Raw genomic sequence first — 14,167 nt, 5'->3', positions numbered from 1 at the left:
CTTCAATACAACGATCCATACAGGAAAACAGGTAACCCAACAACACAGCTAAAGAATAAAAAAAGAAAATTTAAAAAGTGGTCTGGTTAAGGGACCAGCCACTCAATTTTTGTTTCTCTGTGGATAATCCAACCTGAACCACACCTGCAGCATCCTGGAGAGATCAGAGAAATATTTGTTAAAAATGTGTGTTGTGTATTTTCAGCGTTCAGGCATATACTCACAGAATGTTAAAAAAAGGAAAAGGCAAGATCTTTATGTTGAGTCCAGAAATAAAAGTTGGACAACATTGATTAGTCTGTTATGAGATAATGGTGGTTTTCACTTATTCACCTTCTTATGTATTCAGTTTTTTGGTCCGTCTCTGAATCTGATGAATCACTTTCATCAGATGAGTGAGAGACATTTTGCCATTCATGAGAGCCGTTATGACAGTGTGGTTTCTGCATATTCTTCGTGTCATCTGGGAGCTTTGCTTCAAAAGCATGAGTACATTCCCAGTCAACTGCATCTTCTTGGGAAGAAAGAAGAGCTGCAGAACTATCCACGTTCTCTTCAGAGGTTCCCAGCAGCACAGTTTTTAAGTTAATGGTAAAGCAAGCACTGTTACTTTGCCTAGAAGAATAGTTACAATTTACCTCAGAGAAAGGACTAAGTAACTCACTACTCCTGTCCTTGTCTTCTTCAATGTCTGTCTCATGCTCTTCAAAATCTTCAGGGTTGGAGTCTGGCTTTTCACTTGCCTGGCTGCTGCTGTCATCACATGCACTGTTGGTGGAGTACTGCACAAGCGCATCGGGCGTGCCAGAGGAACGAGGTACTCTGCTTATGATATCACGCCTGGTGTAGTCATGATTGCTTACGGCATCGCTGTCACTGTCATCGCTGTCATCTTCGTTACTGGCACTGCTGCTGGATTCCTTTGCCTTTTTTTTGACCTCTTTGTAAATGGTCTCTACAGTGGCTATATTTTCAAGTTCAGAAGACCAAGGTGAATAGGCTAGTGTCCTGATGAATACCTAAAAACAGCAAAGTGAATTAAAAAGAAAAAAAAAAAGAAAGAAAAATCAGCCAAATTTGCACACATGCACAGAAAAATATCAAAACAGACCTCAGTCATCTGAGGTTGTCAAATAGATGGTTCCTGCTGTGCCACATCTTTGGCTTTTCCAGCAGAATTTTAAGCATCTAGGATTGTTCCCTCTTCTCCATTTTTCTAAATATGATGGCCTTCGCTACAAATCGAGGTACACAACATTGGACAGTCTCAAATGACACTAGTGCTAAAAAGTGTCAGGTATGAAACGTTTTAATTCTCATTTATGATATCTCTCTCTTAGACTAAAAGCTCATTTTAGAAATACACCTTAAGCCTGAGGTGAGTCTTGCAACTCTCTATTAGCTCTTGCAGTTACCATGCAAAAGAAGTCTTACATGGATGGGCAATTTTAATGTCCTTTAGAAATTTATGCGTTCAAGCAATGCACTATATAACATCCCAAGTCCCATTTTCTCAGTTTTACTCCACGCATCTGAGGATTATTGAATATTCAAGGCACTGGGGAATATGTTGACAATAAAAAAAAAATTAATCTTAGACACTACTTGACAAATTCATGTTCAGCAGTCTTAGGGATATGGAGGTAATGGCACAGCAAAGGAGAGAAATGTGAGGAAAAAAAGTCTTAGAAAAAGTTGACACCCATCTGCCCTTGACATGTTTGTAGGAAACGTAAAATGTTTATGCTGAAAAACTCCATAGAAATAAATGTAAAAGAAGTCAAAGATTATAAACAAAAGAAAGCAAGCAAAGATGGATAGAAACAAGTCCAAGAAATCCTGTTATTTTTGATTGCAACTTAGTGGCTGATGAGTCTGTTCTATTAAAATCAGAAACTGGCTTCCTCAAGCACTAAAATACATCATGTGACCTCAGAAAAAGTCAATGAAAGATTATTTTATTTAAAACAGTGGAACAATTTGAATGTAACAGAAGGAATTTGTCTGGAAGGATTTATATACAAGGTAATTTTCAAAGGGCAAGGGGTCAATTGCTCTATGCCAAGTGCTCTGCTGGCTTGCTTCTGTGTACCACAGGGTTAAGTCACTTTGGCCAGGGGGTGTCCCCTTCACTACTGCTCACCTACTCTAGCTTCATACAATCACAGAACAGCCCGGGATTGACGGGACCTTGAAAGCCCATCTGGTCCAAACTTTCGTGAGAGAGGGAGCCTAGATGAGATTATCTAGCACCCCATCCAATTATATGTTGAAAACCTCCAGTGGTGGGGACCCTACCACATCCCTGAAGAGGTTGTTTCAGTGATTGATAGTTCTCGCTGTAAAAAAAAAATTTCTTATTTTACTGTCTTTCACAATGAAACATCTCGTGGTGCAACTTCTACTCACTGCCCCTTGTCCTGAGAGCCTCTGCCCTGTTTATAGCCACTCTTTAAGTACTGGACTACTGTAATGTGCTTCCTCTTGAGCCTTCTCTTCTCCAGGAAGGAAGTCCTTCCTCACAGGGCAGGTTCCCCAGCCCTTTGCTCATCTTCGTGGCCTTTCTCTGGACCCCTTCCAATCTATCCGCATCTTTCTTGCGCTGCAGGGACCAGAACTGGACACAACACTCCAGGCGCAGCCTGACAAGCACTGAGCAGCATGGGATGATCACGTGTCTCTCTCTCTGTTAGTCATTTGTCACAGAAGTAGCAAGAAATGGTTTTGAAAAAGTCTGAATACTTGTTCCACAGAACAGACAAGATCTAGCAGCCTACAAACTCTCTCTGACATAAGTAACACTTCACATTAAAACACTGTACTGAATGCATGAGATTAGGAAGTTCAGATTGTAAACTTCCTCCTCCTAAACAGGAGGGTTAAATATTTTTATGTACCAAATTTTTACATACCAAAGTCTGTGGAAGTGATTTATCTAGAAGAATAAATCCTCCTGCATGCATACACTTCAGGGCACTAGCTAATATGAGTGAAAAGCACACAGCACCTGCAATTGCAACTGTTTGATAATCTGCAGGTGAAAAAAAAAGCAACAAATAAACATACTTGAATGAAGTTTCCAGTGACTACATTTCATATTTCACATTCAGAACAGCTGTTTAGTATCACAGAGTAATTTTGGTTAGAAAGGACCTCTGGAGATTATCTAGTCCACAGTCAAAACAGGACCAAATCTCAAATTTAGGAATTAAAAAATAAGTTACACCATCTTTGGTAACTATTTATGCATTAGTTAAACTATATTTATATTAAGTGGAGACTTGTATGGCTCATAGGATTAACAACAGATTTGTAGCCCCAAATATTTATATTTCACTTATAAATCCCCACAATGTTTATCAATCAGAATCAATGTGGCTACTTTCTTATTTAGGATTGGCTTGTAAATTTTCCTACCTAAAAAGAAAACACTTGCACACAATCAGGTCAGACAACCCATTCCTGCACCACAGCACAGTTACCTTGTTGAGCTACAGAGTCTACGGCTATACATTTCCAGGCTGATGAGTTGGAATGTTTGTTTAGGGATGCAGTGACACTAACAGACACACAGTAATTTTGATTTGGATACAATTCTTCAATGACAGTGCTAAAAATTTCTTCAGTGGTTTTCTCAAGTGGTCTCTGCCATGAAAGACAATGTTTTGAAGTTAGCAATCTACCTAAAAAGACATCCCCAGCCCCTGATAAAAAAATTACAGCTATTTCAGAGAAATGCAGTAGCATGTGAAACTGCAGAAACTGGCACACTAACTCACGGGCTTACCCAGACAACTGCTTCATCTCTGTTTCTTCTACCTGATGCCAAGAGCCTGTTTCTGAAATATCATATTATCAAAGATCAACTGCCTTCTGTCTCCAGCTGTCAGTCACTATATGTCCCCTTCAAGTAGCCTCAAACAGACTACGGAGGATTTGAAACTGCAAGTAATATTCTGATTCAGAAATCATGGGGAAAACATCCATGGCAGGCAAGTTATAGTCCTTCTTCTGTGACATGGCAGAATGAGTCAGACAGATTAAATTTGCAATGGGTGCCTGTCTGACCTGCTGTTCAGAACTTCCAGTACAGGCACTCCATGCTTTAGTTAGGCAAATTAGTCCAGTGCTTCACCAGACCAGGCATCAATGTTTCTCTTGGCGTTTAACCTACCTCTGCACAAATGCCAATGTCACTTCATGGCTTTGGTCAATATCACAATGAGTGGTTTATTTCCTCCTTTTCTGTAGTAAATGTTTACATACTCAGAGACTCTGGCCTCCCACTGTGCTTTGTTTGCTTCCACTACGTGGTCCCCTATTATTCCAGCATTTCCTCACAGGTCATGTGTTAGGATCCCCCACAGTCCTCACTGTTCCTGTCTGGATCCTGCACAACTGATCCATGTCTTTTCTGAACCCTAGACTGGTGTGGGGTAGGTGGGCTTTACAAGTACTGAATACGTAAAAATATTATTTATCTCTCAGCAACATGCGAGTCACGTTTAACTTGTAATTTTATAGAATGCCCTCATCCTTTCTGGCAAAACTGCTTCTTGTGTAGCTGTTACCACTCTACTTATTACACAGACTATTCTTAAGTGTTATGCCTCACATTGGTCCTTATTGAATTATCTATTATTTTAAGACTATTTCTCCATTTCACGAGGATCACTTCAAGTTCTAATCATGTCTATCTACCTCTTTATTTCACCACACTAACCAAAAAAAAAAAGTACCAGACCCAGAATAGGTTGTTTTAAAAAGTGTATACATTTTTCCAGTTTGAGAAAAAACTACTGAACTGCTTTCTGAACATATTGTCCTATCAGCTGTGCATACAGCTGCTGGTAGTTTCTGCTCAACTGTCCTTCCCTTGTCTTCCCAGAGAATAATCACTTGTGCCAGCACCATGTGCTTTACTTCAAGGAAGGATACAGGACAACCAGTATTCATCTTCTACACCTGCTAGTCTGCAATAAAAGGAAGCTAAGATTATGCTGGCAATTCTCTTGCTTTCCTTCTAAGTATCTTCTATTCACCTATATGTCTCTGTGAATCTGCTAGCCATCAGAGCCATTTTATGCTTTCCGTATTTCTCCTCCGTATTTCTCCCCTAAAACACGAACAAAACAAAGTTCCTTACCTTATGCTCTCCATCATGTGTTTTCACTGTTATAACATAATCAAGCACCTCATATATATGAATTAAAGATAGCAGCTTTCCATTTTCTCTGAAGTGAGAGGGTGGCAGCTTTACTGTGACATTTATGCAGTTTAGACAGGAACTGATATTAACTTCTGGTGGTCCCAGGTATGCTATTGGAAAAAACAGAATAACAGAAAAAAAAAACAAAGATGGAAGAAATATACAGTATGTATTCAGTACCAATTCTATTTTGGTGACAGATAAATAGCTGACTAATCAGACTCCAGAGCATGTCACTGCTGTAAATCCATAAGGCCTTGCAATATTTAAGTTCCACAGTTAAACAACCTTTTCCCTCATGACTAGATTTTAAAAACAGAAAGCACTGGAGTGAGGGAAGAAGCAGAAAGGTGACAGAGGCTTTGCTTCAGCCCCACAAAGATGTGAGTTGTTTATCTGTTTGAGAGGAAAGCTGAGGTTAATGTATAGGAAAAGCTGATTACTTTCTTGCTCATCTTCATTATCTTTTAGTGACTCTCTGAAAGCAATCTTTGTAGAAATTCAGTGCTGTGTAGCCCTGCACATATTCACAGCGGTTGCAAGGAAGACCACCATGTCTAAACTTGACAAGCTGACTTGACTGAGTTCCAAAGACTGAAAAGTACTGACAGGACAGAGGACCTACTGAAACTTAGTAACGCTTTGGTGAGACTTTGATTGATATCCAGGTAATCTCTCAAGTTCAGGTCCTCAGAACATGTGTATATTTGAAGAGCCATGCACACTGTCTCCTCTCTCCAAAACTACATATCCATGAAGATGAGAGGAACTTCCACAGTGAATCATGCCTAAGATCTTATTTCCTCCAACACAGGAAAGAAGTGGAATGTTGGAAAATGGTATGAGAACAATCTATATCCATAATCCTCCACTTCTGTGTGGTACATTGTAGGGGAAGAAAACATGAAAATTTACGGTTTGCATTTTACTCTTTTCCAGAAGCATGTACATTTTGATCAAGGTGGAGACTGGTTTGTCCACCTCTGCAAAATTCAAAAAAAAGAAATGTACATTTACTAACTACTTCTGTTCCTGAAATAGAAGAAGGAAAACAACAAAGTTTAATACCCAGAACAAATTGAGAGTAGATGAAAGCTCACAACAGGAAAGCATGTCCTAGTCAAATGGTTGCACACTTATTTGTTTCTCATCTTTGGTTTTAAGTTACAAATAAACATTAGCTTAAATTTGGTTACAGTCAATTGTGGTTGTTTTCCTCGCTCTTTATTATGAAGCCTTTCTGTTTTTGCTCAAATCCATCTGTCAACACGAGTGAGATTTCACCGCAGGTATCTGAAGGTAGGTATCTACACTCAGTGTGAAAATACCTCAGAATATTGATTCCTTCCTATTCAGGCACTGTAAAATAATTAAAGACTACAGGGTTATTCTAAGTCCGGTGCCCACCCAACTGCTTATGGTTTGAACTAGAGAACTACCAGCAAAACATTCAATTTCGAAGTCGCCAGTGATGGACGAGCAGTCAGAGCACCTGACAATTTGTTCCACCAATCAATTACAAGTATGTCTCTTACTCCTAGCTAAAATTTATCTAGCTTGAGCTTCCAGTCAGGGAATGCTGCTATGCTCTGTTTGCAAGACTGAAGAAACCTGACACTATATTAACGAGTGGTCAGTGCCTCTTCTGGTCCTTCTCTTCATTAAACTAACTGCTGAAAGACTGAAAGCCTCCACCTCAGAGGGATGTTCTCAAATCCTTCCGGTATCTTTGTGGCTATTCTCCCCACCTCCTCCAAATTGTCATAATTTCTGAGACTGTGAGTGGACACAGCAATGGCTACATCTGTGCTGAATTCAGAGGTAACATGCCTTATTTCTCGTCTGTAGTTCTCCGATTGTTCCTTAATCTCCATCTCAGTTACTTCAAAACTGAATACCGAACACAACTAAGGGTGAAGCCACCTCTGGCATCAGAAGATGTCACAGATAATATCTTCTTTCAACAAGAAAAGGGAAAAAGCATGTTGATGAACACGCAAGTAAATCTCTTCCCCTATAACTAGTACAGATGTGGTATTTCTTTAACTCTGAACACTGACTACCTGAAGATATAAAAACAATGTGGATTTTTTTTTGTTTGTTTGTTTGTTTAAATTATATATTTTAGGAGATTTTTATTTGTGTTCATCAATGCCTGACTGAACGCTACTTCCTCTCTATTTATATACCTATATTATTTCAAAACCTGAGCCTCATCCGTTTATCAGAACTACGGTAGCCACTAATTTTAGAAAGTTATCTGTTTTGTAATTGATATGTGATAAGATTATATACAAGTTTGTATTCTCTTAGATAAATGAATAAGCTAATGACTAGGTTTGTCTGGAGTGTCTTTACTGTAAAGCTAGCAGAATATAATTTATACATCATCTATGAATAAAAACTACTAAAATGAGCAAATACAGACAGAGAACTTACTGTCATAATATGGCATAAAACGAAGTACAGAAGAATTAAATACTTCAGTTCCTATGAAGCTCTGAACCCGTGCAGCGTACTCAGTGTGAACATGATTAAAATCATCTGTCAGATCACAGGAGAGTTGTGTAATATTTGAACATTGTTTAGCAGTCTTCCAGTTACTGTAAATGAAAATTAGATAAAAGAAGATAAAAGAAAATCTATCTGGGTTCTCTGATACAAGAAAGCATTGGGACAGGGGAAAATCATTTCTGAGTAGAAAAACAGACCAACAAGAAAACCCCAGACTTCACATTTTGAGTCAATAAACATTAAAAGTAAGATTTGTGTCTTATAAAATAAAACTTGCCTGCCATCAGTATACACCACACGATAGTATGTTTGCACAGTTGAATCAGTTTTTGCCTGCCAGGACAAAATGTGCTGAAAATTGTTAGACTTCATTTGTAGATTGCTAGGTGGACCTCCCAGAAATCTTTCTACAAAGGGAAAAAAAGCACAAAACCAAACAACCCGACAATATCAATGGCAAACAAATGTAAGATTGCAACAATTGTAACAAATAAACCCAACTAGAATGCCTGATATTTGCCCCAAAATAAAGCAACCATAGAACAGAGTACAGCACAATAGAAACAAATGAAGCAAACAGAAACAATAGAAGCAAAGGAAGGACTGTCCTCCTGTATTATATTTTTATTAAGTTATTTCCTCAAAAAGCATAACGTTTTAAAATTATGCTTGATGAGAATATGCAAATTTTTTGAAGTGTGTTAGTAAAAGCATTTGAAATACAGTAATGATTCTTACCAGGCAAACTGCAACAAGCTGTAGACAGAATGCTCATGTACACTGGAAAATGAAACTTTGTATTAATGCATTTGTATGTCCACAATATCTGTTTATTACCTTACTGTTGGCAGTCTAAATTTGCCACAATTAGAAACAGTACTCAGTATTCCCTCTGTGGAACCATTTTTTTCCTTGACACCTTCTTCCTACTACTGTCCTTTCCCCTTCCATTCTTCCCCCAAGCATCAGATGTCCCCTTCCAACCTCTGTTGTTAATTCAAGGCTCCTAGGAGCTGGTTCTTTGATAACTACACTGTGGTTCAGGCTTATGCTGATCCCTGCCAGGTGAGGTTCAAGACTCAGTGTAAATAAATGTTCTTATCAGCTACTGTCTTAGAGGATTCTGACTATACTTCAGGTACCTCACTCTGTCTATTAAAATCATGCCAAAAATCTTAAAATTGGTTTGGGAAAAGATACCATGACTGCTCAAAGAATATTATTGAATTATCTTCACAGATTCTTTCTTTGCTAAATGTTGAGAGTCCTCAAGGCTGTAGTTTAAACAACTTTGGTATATTGTTGAAATGCTGGGGTTTGAACCCCAGGCCCCAAATTAAGGTTGACATATGGGTGATTCCCACAGCCCTTCATAAAGAGGTGGTGAGTTTGCCTTATAGCTTCCCCCCAGGGTGTGGCCGGCCCTGCAGGGAGAGCCATAAGGGAAATGAGCCCCAGGGGTCCCGCACTGAGTTGACAAAGGTCAGGTGTCTGCTTGGGGATAAAAGCTGGGACCACTTGCAGGGAGTCAGGAGTGTCTGGCTGTGGAGTGCACTCCACAGAGCTTCCTGCTTAAAGAAGGACCTCTTGGCTCTCCCCGGAGCTGGGCCCTGGTCAGCCTGGACCTTTGTGAATGCAGGCTAAATGGGTGAGAGCTGCCATGTGGCCACCTTTGTCTTATTTGTGCAACTTGCTGATCTGGCTGTTTCCCATTCCATCTATGGGAAACCTTGGTTCTTTGCTTGTACCACCTATTGTCAGCTGGGTTATGTCTTTTTTTGGGATTGTTGGGGGTAATGTCAGTTGTATGTGAGCTCATTGACTTGTTTGTACCCCTAGTGATCATTCATGGAACATCCTTTTTGTATTCAATACATTCCACCTATTGGTTCATCTTCCTGCTGGTCGTGTCATTCGTGTTAGGCCTAGTCACTGGTAGAACAATTGTTCGCTATCTTCAGCCAGCTAACTCCTGTAACTGCCTATTTCAGGCTCTATTGTAACTGCCTCTCTATTTTGTGTCCCACTTCTGTAACATTTCCCTGTGGGTATTTAAGTCTATACCATTCTATCCTCTGCCTGCAAAACAAAAGAAAAAAACAACAGATGATTCAACTTCTCTCACACAGCATGGCTAAAGGCCACATTCAGCCTGTCGGTCAGGCCTATTTCTGAGTAATCTCTTGAACTCAGCCTGCTTGCAGATCCTGACATTCTAGAGGTCCCCACATCTTCCTGTGTAACCTCTGTAAGAGCCTGTTCATTCATTCAGACTCTCAATGTATCAAGAATTATCTTCCTTGACCAACCCAGTCCTGCATCATTCACATCGTTTCAGCACAGTGCTTCAAGACACCGTTCTGAACCATCACATTTTTTTCTCAAGATCCTTTAGCTCCCTTCTGCTTTCTGAATGCTATAAATATCAGCAGGAGGGCAGGCCACAAAATGCCTTTAAAATGAGGACAGAAGTTTATGAGAGGCTGCCTCCCACGCCCAGTTGGTCAAATAAGTTATTAGTTAAATTTCAAACATGCATGTTTTTTCTCATACTCCAGACAAACTCATGGAAATATTTGCAAAATTACTTCATTACTTTTTCCTGTAAGTATTCTCCATGAACGCTTGTTTGTCTTGACATCTTTACCCCAAAATATGGCAATACCAAAAACAATACCCAAAACACCACTGGCCTGCTACCTCTGTTGAACAGTGCTGATGAATACTGCCTTAATATGTTCTTCTATTCTCCTCATCGCACTTAGAATGGTGATTTCCGTAGCATGAGAAATGTCTTTGACTTTACATTTGCACAGCAACTAATGCAGTAGCACTCTGGTCCACAACTGAGGTTCTCAGGTGCCACACTATGACAAATAATATAACAGAACTACTTGAAGTGTCAACAAGATGTGCCACAGTAAGAATGATTGTGAAAAGAGAAAATAAGTCTTGGATATACGCCATAAAAAATTAAAACAATCTTTACGGAGATCTCCTTATAATAGATAGGACATGACTATCGTGGAATGACTGAGGTTGGAAGGGACCTCTGGAGGTCATCTGGTCCAATCACCTGCTATCTAAAACACAGTACCAGACTACAGACTCCTGGTAAAGTAGACAGATAGCGGTGGATTAGTGGGAAGTGTCCTGGCCCAGATACACTGTGAGAATTTCCACGTGGATTAATGCAATTATTATATATCCTTGTCTACTTTTGCGGAGAGTACTGGAAGAGGAAAGGAAAAATTTCCTAGTTGCTTTATTAAAGGGATATCTGCATGGAATCTTTATGGCTACAGCGAAGTGCTTTAAAAGTTGCCCTTTAATTAGCAGCACACAGAAATAGACTTGGGCACCTAAGTTTGTTGAAATCATCTGGGATGGATACTTAATCAAGTATCTCGTATAAATCTGGCTTTTCAGATACCTGTCTCAGAAATACTAAACTATGCTCCCAGCATCCCTTCTGAAATTAAGGTCCAAAGAGATTAAGCAGCTCACTTCAGTTGCACACACAACATATTTATACTTCCACAAGACAGAAAACTCTCTCTCAAGCTTCATCTTGCCATCCGAACCACAGACTTCCTCTCTCTCGTACGTCTTCCTTTTGCACTACTTCTTCTACATTATTACTGAATAGTAAACATCCCCTTAGAGAAGTGCAGTTAAAAGTAGAACAACTGATATCTTGCCATATAGTAACAGATCACCTATCCAGAAAAAACATCCAGCAGGTAGGAAAAACGAAACAATACTTCAACAGTTATTACTGCTTACCTGAGCACAAGTTTAGATTTGCAACCATCTGAGGCAGGAATTCTCCTTTCTCCCAGCAGGCACACAGCCTTTAGCACGCTAATCTTTGGATTAGGAGATGCAACAGTCTTTTGCCATTCTTTCTTATGCCAGCCACCTCATGTGTGCCAGCTGTACTGCTGATGTGTTTCCTGTTGACATAAATGTTTTCCTATTCTGTCCACATTTATGATTTTTAAATGCTCTCCCCTAGTCAAAATCAAATTCTATTCATCTTGAGTTCAGACTGCCTCAGAACTTTGATTCAACAAACATGCTTAGCAAAGACAGTTGGAGGTTGCAAAATTTTGAAGGTTTCACTATTATGTAAGAGACACAGACAAAAAAAAAAACCCAAACAAAACCAAAAACCAAACCAAATGCCAAATTTAGACAAAACAACTGGGAAAATTAAGACTGGACAAATAAAGACGATCTTTAAACTGAATGGGGAATCTTCTTTACAATCTTACCCTTTTTACATAATTAAATGATCCTGTCAAAACAGTTTCTCACTAGAACTACAGCTCAGCCGACAAAATCTGTTTGTTGTTCCTGCTCATCCAGAAACTAAGGAGTACTGAAAAAAATTAGAGTAAGAAATGAAAAACAACACATCCAACTAAGAGTTCACTGGACATTCAGAGAGGCAGAATACAGCATGCTATCTCAGAACATTTCTTTCTTATGGGAAAATCATGGTTTATGCATAAAATGGAGCAGGTAGAATATAGGTAGAGCTCCAGAAGATGATGGCATCTTCTGCTACTTAGGAGGGGTGTTAGTGAAAAATTAGCAGTACTACTCCTCTAACAGTATAAAGCTACAGACACTTACCAAGTTGATAAAAACCCACTGGTCCATCCATCAGTGTTTTCATAGTGATTAAGAAATATAACCTACTGATTGCAAAATAATCATTTTGCGTCTGTACCTGCAAATACATAAAAAAAAAGCCCCACAATCAGCAAATCATCTTAGTAAATTACTTGCAAGAAAAATGTACAAAGAGTACAAACATATTTACAAGGACTTTATACAAAGAGTTACTTTAACCTCTTCAGTGTCTGGGGAGAGGCAGTGGTACTGAAACAGTTACTGCTGGGGGAGAGGTGGGCAAGGATCCTCAGATTAGAAAGGCAATTCTGTGACAACAGCACTTTCCTTTTTCCACATGGAAAGGGCTCTTACTATTCCAAATAAATACAGAAAGCAATGTATGATTATTTGTATGAATTTTGCATGAAGACAGCATCTGAAAATTCTACGCCACTCACTACAGCTTATTAAATACAATGAAAATAAATGTTGCTTGGCATTATTTGAAATATTACAAGGACACATCGCTGTTCTGAAAAAACATTTTCCAAAAGAAGGGAGATCAAGAGGAAGGTTAGAAAAAAATTTCTAAAAAAAATAATTATAAGGAAGTTATGAAGTTTATGCTACCATTTTTTAATACCTAAGGTCTAGTGATGTCTCCCTTGTGTCTAAGGTCTCCCTAATTTTATCATTTTACTCTGTTTACTGTCCTCATAGCATCAATATTCACAGGATCATATTTTGATTTGCAGTCAAAGTACTAAGGAACAACTGTGAATCTAGAGATGGATGGGCAAGGGTGTAACTACTTCCAAAGAATTTTCTCCTAACATTTAATAGAAATAAGTTGGTTTTTAATGTAAAATTATTTTTTACATAAAACTTAAATTATTCTCTATGTAAATCAAATAGCTTAAAATTAAAAATCTTGACAAAGCACTCTACAGTTAAACTTAAAACAGTATGTTAAAATCAGATGAATTTAAAAAAGCCTATCTGAGATGTCAATCTTCCTCTGCTCAAAGTTTTAGCATGACTATAGGAAGTAGCTGGATAAACGTTGAGAACCTGTATCCGTGCAACTGATAATCATAATTCCACAGACAAAGAGAGCGTTCTTTTCATTTCAGTTTAGTTAATTCTATTAATTCATTTGAGCACCATGTATATTTAGGAGATACAAAATACCAGTGTTCCTCTTTTCAATCCAAACAAAAAACAATGGGCTAGTTAGCAGATGATGACTAGTTACAAAATCTTTAAGTTTATCACTGCTATCAGCAAACTAGGAAGCTATTAAGTCACAAATCAAGTCCGTGTAGTTCTGGCACTACTGAATGTGACAGAAGATAAAGTAAAAAAACCCTAAGCTTCCTACTTCAACAAGGCTACCAGCTCTGTTCAGAAGTCACACAAAAACCTAATGCCAAACAATGTTACTTTCACAATCACTTTAAAGAACAGTTACACCTGAAGGATCCAATTTTTCAGGCTGTTCAAAATTTTCTCTGAACGGTAAAACTTTGAGGACCCTGAATTCACTTAGCCAAGTATTTCCTCCATGTCTTCATCCTTGCAATTAATCACAAGACATGCTCAAAGCACTCCATACACATCTAGTATTGTGCAAGAGATTTATCTGCATACCTCTGATCCTTGCTGTACGTGCTGTCACAAATTACAGCTATCCCCTTCTTGGAAGGTGAAGTGACTCGTGTATGGCTCTGCATGCTGAACACCACACATACCTTACAGGATGCATATTCAAAGCCAAGTTATGCGTTCAGCACCTTAGAATATGCAAGAAAAATGTGACAA

The 14,167-nt window shown here is 38.7% G+C and overlaps 1 protein-coding gene across 1 annotated transcript; it reads right to left on the bottom strand.

Annotated features, from left to right (window-relative positions):
- Positions 1 to 329: 329 nt before the first annotated feature.
- IFNAR2 (interferon (alpha, beta and omega) receptor 2) lies at positions 330 to 12,407 on the bottom strand. The gene is made up of 8 exons (XM_008943958.1): positions 12,365 to 12,407; positions 8,462 to 8,503; positions 8,001 to 8,130; positions 7,649 to 7,812; positions 5,147 to 5,319; positions 3,483 to 3,645; positions 2,913 to 3,031; positions 330 to 1,019 (listed from the first exon to the last, which is right to left on the bottom strand). Exons 1-8 carry the CDS (start codon positions 12,405 to 12,407, stop codon positions 330 to 332), a joined length of 1,524 nt encoding a protein of 507 aa, XP_008942206.1.
- Between the last annotated feature and the right edge of the window lie 1,760 nt (positions 12,408 to 14,167).

Source organism: Merops nubicus, unplaced genomic scaffold (genome assembly GCF_000691845.1).
Source record: "Merops nubicus isolate BGI_N331 unplaced genomic scaffold, ASM69184v1 scaffold22037, whole genome shotgun sequence".
Taxonomy (NCBI): Eukaryota; Metazoa; Chordata; class Aves; order Coraciiformes; family Meropidae; genus Merops; species Merops nubicus.
Note: the sequence above shows the minus strand (reverse complement) of the source record. Positions and strands in the feature narration are given on the sequence as shown.